The sequence below is a fragment of the Miscanthus floridulus genome, chromosome 16 (assembly GCF_019320115.1).
Source record: "Miscanthus floridulus cultivar M001 chromosome 16, ASM1932011v1, whole genome shotgun sequence".
NCBI classification, from domain to species: Eukaryota; Viridiplantae; Streptophyta; class Magnoliopsida; order Poales; family Poaceae; genus Miscanthus; species Miscanthus floridulus.
The window spans coordinates 72,021,998-72,040,259 of NC_089595.1; the positions used below are offsets into that span (position 1 = coordinate 72,021,998).

At 42.2% G+C, this 18,262-nt stretch overlaps 3 protein-coding genes across 8 annotated transcripts; 2 read left to right on the forward strand and 1 right to left on the reverse strand.

Moving 5' to 3' along the window:
• Positions 1 to 1,946: 1,946 nt before the first annotated feature.
• LOC136513173 (probable folate-biopterin transporter 7) lies at positions 1,947 to 9,116 on the forward strand. 6 transcript variants are annotated; one of them, XR_010773305.1, is made up of 3 exons: positions 1,947 to 2,362; positions 3,650 to 3,821; positions 7,382 to 9,116. XR_010773305.1 is itself a non-coding variant. In XM_066507164.1 (3 exons), the coding sequence occupies exons 1-2, from the start codon at positions 2,080 to 2,082 to the stop codon at positions 3,736 to 3,738; spliced, it is 372 nt and encodes a 123-aa protein (XP_066363261.1). In that variant the 5' UTR covers positions 1,947 to 2,079; the 3' UTR covers positions 3,739 to 3,783; positions 7,382 to 9,116. The 6 variants fall into 6 exon arrangements, 5 of the variants coding, with proteins under 5 accessions (XP_066363261.1, XP_066363259.1, XP_066363262.1 ...); XM_066507164.1 differs by having other exon boundaries at positions 3,650 to 3,783; XM_066507162.1 differs by having other exon boundaries at positions 3,650 to 3,721.
• LOC136513513 (probable folate-biopterin transporter 7) lies at positions 3,789 to 4,697 on the forward strand (the record flags this gene model as incomplete). Its single annotated transcript, XM_066507499.1, has 1 exon — positions 3,789 to 4,697. A coding segment is annotated over one exon (660 nt), but the record flags the coding sequence as incomplete, so codon positions are not given.
• Positions 9,117 to 12,320: 3,204 nt separating the features above from the next.
• LOC136512443 (carbon catabolite repressor protein 4 homolog 4-like) lies at positions 12,321 to 17,878 on the reverse strand. Its single transcript, XM_066506405.1, has 10 exons — positions 17,652 to 17,878; positions 17,472 to 17,557; positions 17,314 to 17,363; positions 17,179 to 17,228; positions 16,595 to 16,664; positions 14,362 to 14,483; positions 13,945 to 14,054; positions 13,475 to 13,625; positions 13,189 to 13,336; positions 12,321 to 12,790 (listed from the first exon to the last, which is right to left on the reverse strand). Exons 1-10 carry the CDS (start codon positions 17,765 to 17,767, stop codon positions 12,500 to 12,502), a joined length of 1,194 nt encoding a protein of 397 aa, XP_066362502.1. The 5' UTR covers positions 17,768 to 17,878; the 3' UTR covers positions 12,321 to 12,499.
• Between the last annotated feature and the right edge of the window lie 384 nt (positions 17,879 to 18,262).

Below are 18,262 nucleotides of genomic sequence, written 5' to 3' on the forward strand. Positions count from 1 at the left end.
GGGTGGATGCACACTTTGCTACTCTTGCTTTCACTAATTAGGTCTCACTCTTGGATTCTTAAATCTCAATCACCTCACTAGGACCTTGCTCTTCTTGACACTCTTAACAGTGTTTCTCAGCTGTTGGAATAAGCAAAAGTTTCCCCTCACACGAATGGAGGAAGTATTTATACACCCGTGTTCAAAACGAACCATTATGTGCCTCTATGGGGTGATCGGACGCTCCGGTCATGTTGACCGGATGCTCCGGTCAGTTCTCCCCGAACTCTAGTGTTTAAGTTGTGACCGGACGCGTCCGGTCACAATTTTCCTTCTCTAGAACCTTACTGAAGTCAACCGGACGCTGGCACCCAGCGTCCGGTCGCTCACCTCTCAGCGTCCGGTCGCACCAGACGAAATCACCTTGATCAAATGAACTGACCGGACTCTGCGCCAGCGTCCGGTCACATCAAAACCAGCGTCTGATTAGTATTTAACCCTCCATTCACTTCCAACTCTCAATCATACGTGAATGAAGTTTGCTCCAATGGATCTAAAGGCTTTTTAGGAGCTACCTAGTGCTAGATTTAGCAAGTGTGCACCACACCTAACTCACTAGACACACCTAAGTCAAGGTACTCGTCCATACCCCCCTTAATAGTACGGCCAAAGGAAAAACAAAGTCCTAAACTACTCTAAGTGTCTCCTCAATACCAAACGACACTTAGAACTAGTCCATCCTTAATCTTATCGTCCATCCTTTAAAAACTAAAATGATTTCCATTGTAGGGGCATGACTACCATGATCGCCCAATCGATCTCCATTACCGTGACCTAACTTAATTGTCTCTGCAAAACACACGTTAATCACAGTAATCACGTATTATCATTAATCATCAAAACCCAACTAGAGACCTAGATGCTTTCAAACATATCTATACCATACAGATAGCAGGTACCATTGAGTTGGCCGTTCCAAAAGAAAAGTATGACACATATATCGAACTATTACCATATAAACAAATTATACATAAATCTATAAATATATGAAACAAATGTTGTACTACCTTCATCCTATGTAATTCTTAACCTGGTCAAAGTCTATCTTCAATTTAATAAAATTTATAAAAAAAAAATATTATCATATTTATGACTCTAAAATAAATAGGCAATCAAAATTCCTAATGCGAATATTTTTATTTAGTATGTTTGAAAGGGAGAGAGTAGCTTTCTAGCTGCACCACTGCCTGACAGTGACCGGTAATTTCTTTTTTTCGGAGAAAGGCCCCGTTCGCTTGAAGGAATTCTGGAGGAATTTATGAGAGTAAAACACTGTTCCAGATGAAAAAAAAAACGGATCAAACGAGGTTTAAAGGTACGCGACGAAGGCGGCGAGCAATGGATTGTTAATGGTGGCCCACATGGTTGACGGGCCCGGTGAAAACCCAACATGCACATGCTCGCCTAGCCGCTCGGACATTCAGCTTATATCAAGCCCACCCGAGGCGTAGGTAAGACAATCTCCAACAAAAACGTCTAAAATACAACACATATTCAACATTTGAGTAACGCTACAGTCAAAGAGTTTAATGTCTATTCAACATTTTCTCGAACAATAGGACTTAAAAAAAATCTTTTTTACAAATAGATTTTCAGAAGAGAGAATACTTATGTTTAAGTTATGAGCGTGTTCGGCTGGCTGGCTGGCCAGCCCACTCATGCAGGCACTGTTCACATGAATAGTGTCTTACAGTTAGAACAATATTTTTCTTTCACAACAATTCAATCGGAACAGTATTTTGGCTTATTAACCAGCCAGCCGAACACTCCCTATGTCTCTCAGACAATTCAAAATAGATTTTTCATATAGGTACTCTATTAAAGACTGATTTTAAATGTTCTACTGTTCATTTTGGGTGATTTAATAGTTATGTGTATCGGACAACAGATCAGCAGAATACGTGTCCTCGTACGCGTGGGTGCGAGAACCCACTAGGAGCCAGCTCACAGTCTGTTCTCTTGGATCGGGAGGAGAAGAGCCGAAGTGACGGGATCAAGATTTGGATTTGAACCCGGACGACGGGAGGAGGAGGCCCAGTCATGGAGAAGGAGGAGAAGCAGGATCTGGAGGGTGCCGCGGCGGCGGCGGCGGCGAGGCGGCGGCTGGTGATCGGGGTGGGGTTCTGGGTGCAGGGCTTCCGGCTCTTCCCGTGGCTGGGCGTCAATTTCTTCCTCAACGACGGCATGGGCGTCGCCGCCTCCTCGCTGCAGATCCTCCAGACCTCCGCCAACCTGCCCATGGTCGCCAAGCCGCTCCTTGGCCTCCTCTGCGATGCAGTCCCCATACGCGGGCATCGCCGCCTGCCCTACGTCGCCATCGGCGGTACGCCCTCTTGGCCATTCTCTTTTACTATCCTGTTGTATTTAGTATTTGCTGCCTAGATCCCGAACCCACATCTGCAGTTACCAATTCACGTCGTCATTATTCTCATCGTACCTTTCCAGGACTTAATCTAACACATTGCTCCCGAATCTTGTTTATTGCTTGTTTTTTGGGAATTGTATACCACCAGGATGGAATTTTACTCATTTTTGTTATCCAAAATATAAATATATATATCTCTTTACTTTAATGTACCTGTTAAAACCTGCATGTGCTATTCAATATATATGTCCTTAATCTAGCTCTTAAACATGAACAGAGTAGTTATCAGTGAAACCTGTGAATATGCGTAGCATTTCTCTGCTTTCGCGTTGTCTTCCCAGTGACAGAATAAACACCCATGGATCTTTCACATTCTTTTCTCCCGTGTTGTCGGTACATGTGTGTCCCATGGCAAATGACAGCACCGCAAACAATATGCTCACGCACCGCCTGTCCTCTTGCCTTACCTCACCGGTCCCGTCTGTTCTCTTTAACCTTTTCTTTTCTTCTTCTAATTACCATTCGTCTTTGTCTTCCTTTTTTCCAGGCAACAACTTTTATATGGTCCTCCATCAAATTAGCTCTCTTGTTGATGTTTACACATTCACAAATCAACAAGCTAGAAAGCTCCCAATCCAACTAGGTCACGCATGAATGAGCTATCAACTCTTGATGTGGCCCTAGCTGTCCACTTTAAAATATTCTTTCTTGCCCAACACAAGTGCCTTGATGAAATTCAAGGATGGTGAACCAACTTATTCCAATGTCCCATGATTCAAACTGTGGCTGCAGAGAAAATATATGTTTTACTCTGCATCTCAATTTATAAACACCATCCAAACAATTGGCTAGCATCACTTGAATCTTTGTATTCCAATTTATCTTGAAGCATTTAATAGTTAGCTACTTGTTCTGGCAACGATAAATAATTTGCTGAATCCGTCAATCACATCAGTTAACAGAAAATATGGCCTGAAGTAATCAAAAGACGAAGTCAAGTGAACCCAGGGACCTAGGTTCCACACCAGGGCTACTTTTAGCATGTATATTTATAAATCCTTGATTCCAGTGAACTTAACTACCATTGGAAATGTCGGTGCTGTATTTTCATGTCTTGTTTGGAATGGGCATAGAAATCATGTCAGCATTGTACTAATGTCTTTGCAAAGGCTTATGCCACTACTCTTTCTTACTGAAAATTTGCATTTACCATGCTAACTTGCCTTTTGATTGTTGTGGTTCCAGCTCTCTTGCAGGCAATTTCATGGCTAGCAATTGCCTTTCAAGTCGCGGTCTCCTCGCATTGCACAGGCGAGGGTAAGGCTTGTCACTAACACCCTTCCCCAGACCCCGCACAGAGCGGGAGCTTTTTGCACTGGGTACGCCAATTGCACTTTGGCAAGATATCTCTCTTCAGGTTCTTACCATTTTTCTCCTCTTGAGCAACTTTGGTGCTTCCATATGTGAGGTTGCCAATGATGCCATTGTGGCGGAGGCTGGGAAGATAGTGACGTCTTCCTCGGGATCGGGTCAGCTTCAATCGTTTGCTTGGATGTTCGGCTCTTCTGCTGGTGCTTTAGGAAACCTCCTTGGAGGCATTGCTCTCAGCTATTTTTCTCCCAAAATCATGTTTCTGTTTTTCGCAATCCTTCTCCTGCTCCAGTTCTTCACAACCGTGGCTATACCTGAGAGCTCTCTCAAACTCCCAAAGGCAGCCACTCCTACCAATCTATCAGCACTCACCAGCATCCGTAAGCAAGTCAAAGAGCTGTCATGTGCCCTATCTATGCCTGAAATGTTTTGGTCAATCATATGGTTTACAGTGTCTTACGCCGTCATACCTTTTCTTCTTGGGACCATGTTCTTCTATCAGACTGAAGTGTTAAGACTAGACTCGTCAGTTATCGGCTTATCAAAGGTGTTTGGGCAAGTGGCTCTCTTGGCTTGGAGCATGTCATACAACAAGTACTTCAAAACAATGTCCGCCCGGAAGGTCCTATCAGTCCTGCAGTTTGTCACAGCACTCTTTTTTTTTTTTTTTTGATAAATGATAGTTTATATCCGGCTTCATCTACCATGAGGTAGAATTAGGCCAATTATTACAAGGTTTAACCTAACGGTGAGCACACTACTTACACAGTTAACAACCTTACAGCCAGACTTTGAAAACACAAAGCGTGAAGTAAAGTCTTGACTAAGAAAGACCGATAAATCTATTTGAGAACCACCCATTGGAACTAAAGAAATGCAAGGCTGATGTCTCCAAAAGCCGCCCAGCAGATGTCAGCTGGTCCCATAGATCATCATGCCGCAGCACTCTTGCCCATTGCCGCAGTCAATGGGTTCCTCTGAAGAGTACCTGCAAAAAAAAATTCGGTCTACATTTGTCAAAAACCACTTCATTTCTTGTTATCCAAATTGTCCAACATAAAGCCGATGCTGCTGTTAGTAACAATGTAACAATGAATTGTGAATAGTACCACCAACTTTAAACCAATTAACAAATAAATCATCTATGCTGAGGGGAGGTGATATCCCAAACACTAAGTGTACAGCGCGCCACAGGAATTTGGCATAAAAGCATTCGAAAAAAGGTGATGAATAGATTCTGGAGAGTGACAAAAGCTACACCTTATGTCACCATTCCAGTTACATCGAGCGATGTTATCTTTGGTAAGGACCACACCTCTTTTTAGGTAGCACAAGAATATTTTTATTCTTGTAGGTATTTTAATTTGCCATAAATCTTGTGACAGTTTGACCACATTGTTGATTAACGCAGCATACATAGATTTTATAGAATATCTGCCTGATGAATGTAGTCCCCAAACAAAAGCATCTCTTTCCCCTGTAAGTTCACATCTTGTAATGAGGCAACAATTCTATGCCAGTCCTTTAGGTTCGTACCCACTAGGTTGCGGCGGAAGGAAATGTTTAGTGGAACTGAAGCAATTAATGTTGCCACCGAATCTTGTTTTCTTCTCACAATATTGAACAACAAAGGAAATCTATCCTTCAATGGCTGATTTCCCAAACAAGTGTCCATCCAAAAACGAGTCTATGACCTGTCTTTCACTTTGAATGAACCAACTCATGAAGGAATCTTTAACATTCATCAGACCTTTCTAGAAATGAGAATATGTTGGCTTTTTAGTGCATTCCCCTAGAGTCTTGTCTTTTATATATTTACTCAACAATTCTTGCCACATGCCATCTTCATTCAAAAGTTTAAAAAGCGACTTACTCAGCGAGCATTTGTTTTGTAGGTCTAGATTGTGTATACCTAAGCCTCCTTGGCCTTTTGGTTGGCACAAGATATCCCATTTGGCCAATCTATATTTGCATTTGTGTTGATCATTTTGCCAGTAGAATCTTGATCTAAAGCAGTCAATCTTTTCTAATACACCTTAAGGTAATTCAAAGAATGACATCATAAACATTGGTAAGCTAGAGAGCACCGAGTTTAATATGACCAAGCGACCTCCTACCGAGAGCAATTTAGCTTTTCGTCCACTAAGTTTCTTCTCAATTCTATTTTCAATTGTCTGCCAAACTTTATTACTCAACTTTCTAGTGTGCATCGGTAAACCAAGGTAGCGGAAAGGGAATTTACCCACCCCACATCCAAACAGTTGCGAATAAAACACCTCATTATCGCTTGCTTTACCAAAACAGAAGATCTCACTTTTGTGAAAGTTGATTTTAAGCCCTGAAAGTTGCTCAAAAGTACTTAAAATTAACTTCATGTTTCTTGCTTTTTCAAAATCATGGCTCATAAATAACACTGTGTCATCCGTATATTGGAGAATGGACAAGCCATCTTGGACAAGGTGGGGGATGACCCCTTCTACTTGACCTGCTTCCTTGGCTCTAGCAATTAGTATGCCCAGCATGTCTACCACTATATTAAATAGTATTGGAGACATTGGGTCACCTTGCCTTAAGTCTTTTTTCGTTTGGAAGTAGGAGCCAAGTTGATCATTCACCTTAATATTTACATTACCTCCTTGTGTGAACTGCTTCACCCAAGAGCACCATTTTTGTGAGAACCCTTTCATCCTTAAAGTTTGCTGTAGAAAACTCTATTTTACTTTATCATATGCCTTCTCAAAATCTATCTTAAAGATTATCCCATCTTGTTTTTTCAAGTGAAGTTCATGTATTGTCTCATGGAGTATTACTGCGCCTTCCATAATGTTTCTGCCTAGGAGGAACGCTGTTTGTGTTGGTCTAATAATCTTCTGGGCAACAATAGATAATCTATTAGTTGCGACTTTTGTATAGATTTTGAAAGAGACATTCAACAAATATATTGGTTTGTATTGTTGAATCATTTTCGCATCTTTCTTTTTTGGTAGCAAGATTATCGTTCCAAAGTTGAGTCTATTCAAAGGCAAGGTTCCCTCATGGAATTCCATGAACATAGCCATCAGGTCATTTTTTATTAAGTCCCAGAAAACCTGATAAAACTCTAGTGGAAAACCATCCAGGCCTGGTGCCTTATTATGTTCCATTTGGAAAACTGCTGCCCTTACTTCTGATTCCAAGAAGGCATCTGTCAAGTACTCATTTTTCAGTTGGGAGACTTGTCGAATGTCATGAACATAGTGTTCATTTAACTCAATAAAAGAATTCTCCGGAGGACCAAAAAGGCTCTTATAATAGCTGGTAATATGGTATTTTAACCGAGCATCACCATCTATTACAGTGTTATCGTCCTCCAACTGGAAAATATGAGTTTTTCGATGTCTTTCATTAGACAATAAATGGTAATATTTTGTATTAGCATCACCCTCCAGTGGATGCTTAACCTTTGCCCTTTGATACCATTTAAGTTCCTCTTTGCGAAGTAATTCAGCAAGTCTTTCGCTTAACACATGTTTTAAATTTAATTCCGACTCATCGAGCAAAGAGTTTTCTGCCTTTTTATCTAGCTCATCGAGTTTGTTTAACAAAGTTTCCTTTTCTTTCTTGTAGGCGCCACTCACATTTTTTGCCCATCCTCTAAGGTACTGGCGAAGCCTTCTGATCCTCGCTTGCCACCTCTCTAGGGGGCTGCCCTCGACAGGCACACTATGCCAAACATCTCTCACCATGTCGCAAAATCCATCCCTGAGCAACCATCCCAGTTCAAACTTGAACTATGGCTGGTAAGCCGGAGATGGGCTATTTGTGCTACATAACAGTGGAGTGTGGTTAGAAATCTCTCTGCTCAAAGCTTGGACACTTGTAACCGGATACTTGGACTCAAAATCCATACAAGCAAGAATCCTATCTAATTTCTCAAAGGTCTGATTTTGTAAGTGCTTAGCCCAAGTAAACTTTCTTCCTGTCATTTTTAATTCTCTGAGGTTTAACGTATCTATTACAGCATTGAAAAGAAAAGGCCATCTATCATTATAATTGTCATTATTTTTCTCATCCGGTCTACGAATAATGTTAAAATCACCATCTATAATAACAAGTAATGTTTCTTTTGAACATACTCGGACTAATTCGGATAAAAAATATGATTTGAAATCCACTTGAGCTGAGCCATACACTGAGATTAAATTGAACTTGAAATCATCCTCTTTGTGTCTCAACATAAACCGAATAAAAAAGTCTCCTATTTGTCCAATGTCAAAGGTTAAAAGGTTTACCCCTAGAATCATGCCACTGGACCGACCCCTTGGAGCCATGTCGTGCCAAGATATTATTCAAGGTGGACTGCGGAAAATTGGCTCTCCTGGTTTTCGATACAGCTATAAAGTCTAGGTTCTTTTCTTTTGTTAAATCAGAAAGGAATCTATATTTTTTTTGTCCGCAAAACCGTTGCTATTCCAGAAAATTCCTTTCATCTCGAGTGGTTTTTTAATTTTTTCTTTTTGTTTTTGGACCTAGACTTCTTGAGATGTGATATAGGGGTCTGTAGACATACAGGGTCACAGCCCCCATCACCTAGGTCTTCAGAGATTTCAGCACAAATGAGGTTTAAAGCATCTAAATCTAGGTTCTCATCTAGCGAACAAACAGAAGAAGCATCACCTAACAAAGAATTAGACTCTACATATAAACATTTACTCTCAGACATTCTACGAGATTCTATGTCTCTAAGAAGTTGCATAGAAAGAGCAGCTTCCTGTTCATTACCCCCAAGTGATATGCCTAGTGTGCTAGTAGAAGCTAGTAAGGATGAATCATCAAAAACATCAAAAGAAAGTGGTAGTTCTTTACCTTTGATAGAAGAAGAATCCATGTTCCTACGCGCCTTTAACTTTGTTGCCTTTTTCAACGAGTCTTGCTCCGAAATAGACGTGTTCCTTTTACTAGCTCTCATTGACGACACTACCCCACCACTCAGTGCTTTAGTCTTATTCAGAAGACCAGAGTCAATCTTGGATTGCATCAAACTAGCTTTCCACTGTGCAGATCCACCTAGAGTCATCCCAGTCTACGTGAGTAACACCACCGGCTTAACTACATCACTCTTCCTAGCAGAGTCAGAACCTGTGCCTTCCAGATCAACATGATGAAATGGTTCCTCTGTAGCACCTATAGAAACCTGCTAGATCCCAGCGTCCTCTGCAAGGACATGCTGAGTCCCCATTGCCAAGTCCACGTGCTGCTCAAGAGGTATACCTGTTGCAGCCTTACTCATGTGTTGTCCACTCGTTGCAACTGTGTTATTAGGCTGCTTTTCAGATGTTTGACTAGCTGGCAGGTCTTCCATCTTTCTACCATCATGATCCATATTCTCTGGCTCTTTCTCCTCTGGGGCTTTATCCTCGTTCATGGTAGAGTCCATGTCAATGACTTGGGGCTCACCATCGGACATATCTTTCTCCATTCTGAATTGTAGCTCATAGACATAATCCCCAATGACTACATCCACTAGGTCTAGGATGAGGTCGGGATTCAGCACGGCTACCTTCATTCTAGCTCTGCCATACTTCTTTGTAAACTTAGTATCAACCACTTGAGAGACACCTAGGATTGAGCCAATTGCCCAAATAATAGGGAAGTCTCGCAGTTCCTTTGGGAGTCCTTGAAACTACACCCAAACCTTGTCAATCTCATATTTAAAAACATCATTTGGTGTCCCTTTCTCAAACCGAATCTTTCCTTTCACTGTTTTGGTGTCCATTGGACCCCAATTCACCATGTGATTGAGCACTTCAGAAGAAGAGAAATTAGTGATAAAGGCGTCGTTGCCTTTCTCTTCAATCACCCAACTGTTTCCGGGTAGTAGTTTGTCGAGTTCCACTGCTACTTGATCTGCAGTAAGAGAACCCTCCAGAACACGTACCACAACTGATTTGTCCTCTGAAACTATTTTTGGATTTTCTACAACAGGTATAAAATAGAATCATAAACCTTCAACAACATATCCACATGGTATAGCAGTAGAAAGAAGATTCTTCAAATTTGGGCAAACTTTTTTAACATGATCCCCAAAGCAGATCTCACAGATAAGTACTGCTGTACAAACTGAAATTGTATGCCCTTTAGTATGACAACGATAGCAATATGGTTTACCCTTGCTTTTTTTATTCTCCTTCTGGGATGACTCTGGCACATCGCTCTGGATCACTGCATTGTTGGAGCTTGGTGGGGCAGTGGCCGGCTTGAGTATTTCGGTTGATGCCGTTTCCATCGTGGACAAAGGTTGAGGAGCTGCCCCCATGGTTGGGTTGGAGACAGCACCCAGCGCCACCTGCGAATTGGCTCCAACGCCTTGCACTGTAGCCACGCCCTGTCCATGCACAGGTGCCTGGCCCAGAGTGGGCTGTCCCGCCGATGCCTCCAGCACCCCTCGTCCTGCACCACCGCCAATGGCCAGGTTAACGCCACCACTGCCAGCAGCTACGTGTGCGTTACTGCCAGCGGCAGCGTGCGCGCCACCGGCACTAGCCGCCTGTGTCACCGCCTCGAACGTACCGCCTGCCTGGAAGGGAGGTGGATGTCCCGACGCCAAGGATGGCTGATAGTATGGCCGGCCCTGGTTATGCTTCACATGGCCACACCCTCCTCCGTATGCCCCACCATAGGGACGTCCACCTCGCTCGCCGCCGTTGTATCCGCTGTTGAATCCATCGTATCCCGAACCGCCGTAGCCTCCATGACCACGACCGCGACCACGAGGAGGAGCAAAGGTTTGACCCCTACCCCGTCCCCCACGTCCCGGATAGAATCCCGGTTGGAATCCAGGATCGTAGCTCACTGCCCTACCCCCTCCTCCATGACCAAAATTCCCGCCCGAGCCCTGAGCCGCCATGGTCGCCCCAACCCGCACCACGTCCACGTAAGATCGTGATGGCGCAATAGAAGACGACGTATAATGTTGTCAGATGTGTTATTCGTTCAGGGAATATACAGGAAGGTTGGAATACCAGACTCCATATACACGATTGTCTTCTCTGGGTTGCTCGAGGGTCTTATATTTTTCAAGGTCCTGCCCTTCAGTGTTCATATTGCAAAACTTTGCCCTGCTGGTTGTGAGGGATCGGTAATGGCCTTTCTCATGTCTGCACTTGCCCTTGCCACTATTGCCAGTGGCTATCTTCGAGTTGCTCTTGCTGCCTTCATGGGAGTATCTGGAGATGATTTCTCAGCACTGCCAGCTTGCCTGTTGATTGAGGCCGCGTGCACAATTCTGCCACTATGTTGCTCGTCTTTGATCAAAGAGAGAAGAGACAAGGAGAAGAAAGAAGAGTAGAATACATAAATATTATCTGGAGATGATGTAACGCTCATTGTTGGGCTTTACCCTCATCCTTTTGGTCTCGTTTCAGTTTCATTATGTGATCATAGCCTACAGAAACACAATAGGAGAAGATTAGATTTGTCCGGTGTTAACACCTGTAAGGCTTCTCAAGAACTGTCGTCAAACAACGAGCATATATGTACATACATCCGTGCCACTACCATTCTTCTACAGATTTAGTATTACTTTATGTAACTAGTTACGTCGTTTTATGTAATGGTTTGCCTGTTACATGTGTTTTATATGAACAGTTCAATTTGCTTATGTTGCCTCATTGCCAATGCTGGCTGGCCAGCCCTCTCACATTGCTACTATTTACATGAACCAGCCAGCAGTACTTCTCTCTCACATAAACGAACCAGCAACGATACGAACCAGCCAACCGAACAGGCTGTATAGTGGCATACTGTTTGATGATGTATATCGAACCATTGTCATGCCTACAATGTAGCCTGAAATAACATCACAGAGGTGGGTTTTACACATCGTAAGTATCATGGAGATCGTAGGGCGTAGGGTAGATATGCGAAGGAAAAGGCCAGATTCGACTGCAATGATCTTATCAGCTTGCTGCGTTATTTCTGTAGCCATTGTAAAATGTCATTCGAGTTATGCTGACTTTTTTGGGTACTTTCAAGAAAGAATGATCAGCACCTATGTTCTTTCTAAAGCTCACCTAGCATAATACCAGGGGCAGGCCCGGGGGTATTCAGTCTCCATTATTTTTGCTAATCAATGGTATACAAGTGTATTAATCGATTATAAATGTCACATAACAGGTTGAAGCAGTCGATTTTCTTTATCTTATACTCCCTCCGATTGGAACGGAGGGAGTATAAAATATTGTATACACGTTCTTCAAAATCTGAGACAACAGCATCAGCACATTTATAAAAATATTGAATACACGTGCTTCAAATCCAGGGATAACACCACGACTCCACGAGGTTCATTTCCTAGTGTTGAACTTATTTAGTTAACAAGTTGGACTGCGTTCAACCCTAAAACTTAAAACTGAAGATGATGCTACTCCAGCTGACATCATATACCTACCTAACTGAATTTTTGCTGCACGCCGCGCTCTGCCAATCCCTCTATACTCAGTACGAGAAAATGGAAGGAAGAAGAATCATTTTAAAAATTAAGGAAGAACAAAATCCGCAATGCCCATACAAACTATCATATTAATATTGATGAATAAAATTCACATTGTTCATTGCTATTAGCTCTACAAGAAAAGAAACGCCTATTCCTTGCGATATTACATTTAAACTCTGAAACTTGAACTAACAACACAAATTATTCAATGGCATTTACTATCTCTGTTGAAAATGCAATCAATACCTGCACTAGCTGTTAACTACAAGAAAATCAGCACCAATTGGTAGATGATCGCTAGGATGTTGAAAGTTAGGCAAGCCTCCTTTCACATCGTCAGAATCCTCTCGCGGCAAACAAAGTAGGCTAGTAGGTTTTATTGAACTACCATCCGACAAGAATATGTAGTCCAGTGTTCCAGTAAAACCAGGAGTGTAATTTGTGTACTCTGGCTCCCCTCCATTCGCAGCATAAAGGCTGCGTAGCTTGATTGGAGCTTCATCTGTAGATTCTAGGTTGGCAGATACAAGGTAATTGTATACCTGAAAATTGTAGTATTTAATCAGATGGGGTGGGACAAAGTTGTATTGAACCCAAAATCAACACTGGTTAACAGATTATGTTATATCATGAAACCAATATGTGAGTTGCTGTGCACAAAGTTCCCTTTCTAATATAGTCCAATTGAGCATGGATCTACAATTATGTCCATAAGTCCATTCATTATAAGATATTTTTGCGTCCCACGTGGTCCATACATGTCCAAGAAAACGTAAGACACCCAATGGGATTTTTTATATATAAAAAAGGACCTCTCAGAATCACATCTATGATGTTCTAATTATACTTCGTATTACACTAGATAGAAATAATAGCAAAAGCACGACATGACATTTTTACAATCAGCTTCAGGAAGCAATGAAATAAATGCAAGGCATACCTTGTCACCAGGGGTCGAATTGAAGTCACCAGCGATGATCACTGAAGGTTTACAATCATATTTATTTGAGATGAGTTGCTCAAACTGAGATACTCTCGAAAGAAGATATTTTGCCTGAGCTAACTTTACATCGATCCATTCTGGGTCCCTACAGAATTATGCATCAACCAGAAACTTATACATTTGCTGGACGGCTGTCAACCAATATAGCTAGACCAAACACAACAAAAATATCCAGTTTGTGAAAGCATATTCGAAAGAGAGTAAAATTTTCTGTTTCACTTGCCAATAAATATGTGAGTTTGCCACAATTAAAATGTGATCACAAGGATCACTAAGCTTGAAAGCTGCGAGCAGACCAACACAGTCACGCTTCAATCTTACGCGTGGATCATTTGGATCGCCGCGCTTGCTATTATCTGGTTTTGCATTCTTGTCTGGAAAAAGAGAGAGAAAAACATCATGGAGTATTCACGTCAAGCATCAGACCAGGCAAGAGATAAATCCAAAGTACAGGAAATAGCTACAGTATGAGGTTAGAGGAGTCTGTTAACTTGTTAGACACTGATATATAATGCATCTCCAATGACAGATTTATTAAGCGTTAAGAACAGAACAAAAAACAGCCCGTTCTAATATATAGCTTGTAACTTGTAAGTAGCATTATTAGCTCAGATTACAACTTTAAAGATTCATGGCGGAGCACCCTACTGTGATTCACATGAGATTATTATAGTAGGATACAAGTCCAATTACCTTCTTCCGTTGAAGAATTATTTTCCAGGGCACTATTTACATGATCACTAGGAACGTATTTTTCCACTAAATCATTGTAATGTATTCCTTCTTTCTGCACCAGTTCTGCACTGCAAAGGTAAGAGAGAGTCAAAGAAAAATGATGAGGTTAAAATACTTTTGCAATGCACATAAAGACGTTAAGTCCCAGAAGACCCAACATGTTCCATGTTCAACTTTCTAGATCACTGATCATTTATTTAGAAGAAATTGTTCCCAAACTGAAGACACGTAGCTATTAGTGATCAGTTTCCATGAAATCATCCATAGTAAATTGGATGCAAGAGAACACATATTTTGATGGGTGAGGTTAAATGTTACTTTTTTTTCCCTCGGATCAGTAGCTGTTGTGACATGTTTAAGGAAAAATATTAATACCTTTTAGGTTTATAGAATATACCACAGCCATCTCTTTTGTCTCCAGATCGCTGAATGTAAATACTTGAATATCCAGAGTTTTCCATATTTTTCTTGTAGAAGGTATCATACTCATCCAACTCCTGCGCAAGTCACATGAATTATATATTGCTTACAAGTATGAACCAGAAGAGAATCATTCCACACAAAAGAGACTGAACATTGATAGTAGGAATGCCAGCATCCCAAAAAACTTATTTGTGAACAAATAGGACAAGGATAATTTTGAACCACATGTGATAGCTGGAATCTAGTTGGGCAAAACCCAAAAGTAAAATTAAGACATGCTAGCCTAACATTACATTACAAACCCTACTGGACCATGTCATTGATGCCATCTAGTGAGAGGGTGGAATTGTTTCATAAGAAAAAGAAATAAACACCATTTCATAAGAAAAAGAAATAAACACCATTACTACATCTTGCAACCCCTTGCCTCATTCTCAGCATAAGCACAGGTATCGTATCATAAGCAAATAAAGTTTGCTACTGGTCCTGGGTGCCAAGGAACAGAAGGAGCAGCTGTGGACAGACGGCAAAGACAGGAAAGCCAGGAATATAGAGAGGACTCAGAGGACAGGAAGAAAAGAAGCGGATTCTCCTTTTTTTTTGGACAAGATGGCACACACAAGGTAGGATGTGACTTCCTCTATACTTGGCCAACAATGCCACAACAGCACAATCTGTTGGAATTCTTCATATTCATTGGCAAAATTTTGGGGTAAAACAAAACCCTAGATAATCAACAACAACGACAAAGCCTTTAAGTCCCAAACAAGTTGGGATAGGCTAGAGTTGAAACCCAGCAGAAGCAATCAAGGTTTAGGCACGTGAATAGCTATCTTCCAAGCACTCCTATCAAGGCTAAGTTTTTGGATATATTCCATCCTTTCAAGTCTCCTTTTATTGCCTCTACCCAAGTCAACTTCGGTCTTCCTCTGCCTCTCTTCACGTTACTATCCTGACTTAGGATTCCACTACGCACCAGTGCCTCTGGAGGTGTCCGTTGGACATGTCCAAACCATCTCAACCGGTGTTGGACAAGTTTTTCTTCAATTGGTGCTACCCCTAATCTATCACGCATATCATTGTTCCGAACTCGATCACTTCTTGTATGACCGCAAATTCAACGCAACATACGTATTTCCGCGACACTTATCTATTGAACATGTCGTTTTTTCGTAGGCCAACATTCTGCACCATACAACATAGCAGGTCTAATCGCCGTCCTATAAAACTTGTCTTTTAGCTTCTGTGGTATTCTTTTATCACATAGGACACCAGATGCTTGCCGCCACTTCATCCACACTGTTTTGATTCTATGGCTAACATCTTCATCAATATCTCCGTCTCTCTGTAGCATTGATCCTAAATATCGAAAGGTATCCTTCTTAGGCACTACTTGACCTTGCAAACTAATATCTTCCTCCTCTCGAGTAGTAGTGCTGAAGTCACATCTCATATACTCAGTTTTAGTTCTACTGAGTCTAAAACCTTTGGACTCCAAAGTCTCCTGCCATAACTCTAGTTTCTGATTCACTCTTGTCCGGCTTTCATCAACTAGCACTACATCGTCCACGAAAAGCATACACCAAGGGAAGTCCTCCTGTATGTCCCTTGTGACCTCATCCATCACTAAGGCAAACAAATAAGGGCTCAAAGCTGATCCTTGATGTAGTCCAATCCTAATCGGGAAGTCATCCGTGTCTCCATCACTTGTTCGAACTCTAGTCACAACATTGTTGTACATGTCCTTAATGAGCCCGACGTATTTCGTTGGGACTTTATGTTTGTCCAAAGCCCACCACATAATATTCCTTGGTATTTTATCATAAGCTTTCTCCAAGTCAATAAAAACCATGTGTAGATCCTTCTTCTCCCTATACCGCTCCATAACTTGTCTTATTAAGAAAATGGCTTCCATGGTTGATCTTCCGGACATGAAACCAAATTGGTTCATAGAGACCCGCGTTATTGCTCTCAAGCGATTCTCGATAACTCTCTCTCATAGCTTCATAGTATGTCTTATCAACTTAATTCCCCGGTAATTAGTACAACTTTGAACTGAAAAGCCAACATATTGTGCAAAGTAACCAAAGTAACAGTAAACACTGCAGAACTTTGTATGACCACACAATGATGACATACATAAAGGGTGTTATTATATGTTAAAACTTCACATATGAAAGACAACCTGTATGCACATGAGGTCAGCATCAAAGCTCTTCAGTTCTGTAAGAATAGCTTTCGATCGAGATTTCCACCTATTTTGCAAACAAGAAAGAGGAACATAAGTTAGGGGTCATGTTGTCAATATCTGTTGTGACAATTAAATAGTATAATAGTACTCCCTTCATTCCAAATTGTAAGTCATTTTGGTTTTCGTAGACACATAGATTTTACAATGCATCTAGACATAGCATATATCTAGGTACATAGCAAAAGATACGCACCTAGAAAAGCTACAATCTAGAACAGAGGGAGTATATATATGTTTATGAGCAAAGTCTAAATGTTGTATTGCTTAGCAAACACGTCGTCCAGTTTGATAAAGATCTGCTGGGTAACCCTTCATGGAACCAAATTTGTATATTTCAATATCACTTTGTTCGACTTATGAAGCCTAGTTCAAGTAAGCCACATGCAAATAGTTAGATAAGGAAATGCCATAGATTTCTTCCTTTCAGACACCATGACTATACAGCATTAACCATAAGTACCATGACTGTAATGAAAATCCAATAAATAGCACAAACAGCTGGTCAATCAAGGGCTTACTTGAGGCATGCAGATGGAGAATGAGGAAAAAACGTACTCTTAACATAAACCTGCAACACAGAGCAGACTATTAGGCACGGTTGGCAACCCACCATCATCCACCTATGCCAGAAAGCTAAGCAAAAACAGACACACCTGGGCCAAGATGTTGTAAGAGACCAGCCGGAACTGGTACCCTGCAGCCACTGGAAGCCAAAACCCGAAATGAATATTAGCATCGATCGCACAGGAATTCCACAGTTGCAAGTGTCAGTGATTACATCTTTAAGATTTCAGGGCTGACGAGGACTGACCGGCATCTGTTTGGGATTCAATTTGCTCCGTAGGGAGAGGGGCGAACCTCGGCTGCGCCAGCGTGCTCATCCGCCGCTTGCAAACCCTAATTTTGCGGATCCGCTGGAACGTTAGAACGAAGAGGGCAAGACCGCAAGAGAGGAAAGAAGGGGCAGACTTAGGGGCGGGAATGCTCTCACGGGAGAAAGGAGAACCGCCGGTCACCGGCAGGAGATGGGCTGGCCGCGGATCTCGAGCAGCGGCGGACGAGGAGGAGAGGGAGGGAAGCTGCCCACGACGTCTGCGGTTTTAGCATCGGTGGCGCCCCTTTCGATAGGTTCCCCGGCTTGTTCCGCCGCCGCCGAGACGGCTCCGACGAGGAGGACGTTTGAATCTGATCTGATAAGCAGGTCCCACCTGTCAATGGCTGTATGATGTAGGTTATGTGCACAGTCACTCAGCACTAAGGAATAAGGATGGAAAATTGGAAATGCATGGAACACAAAGGGCGTGCATGAATCTCTTAAAATTGAAAATCCATGGTGTGTTTGGCCTTTTTGTTTGACCAAGAATATGCTACCTAGTAATACATCCCAATCTACAAGTATTGGATGGCTTAAACAGCTCTCCCTCGCATCGTCTCCTGGCGGGGGTGACTCGAGGGCCCCCGGCTGGTCGTAGAAGTTCGGCGCTCCTCCTCGCCAGCTCGGCCGCCGCCGCCGCACCACCTTGGCCTCCTTCACATCAGCGGCGGCGGCCAACAGGGGAGTTGCGCTCTCTCCTCTCTTTCTCCACCGTCTCCTCCTGTCGG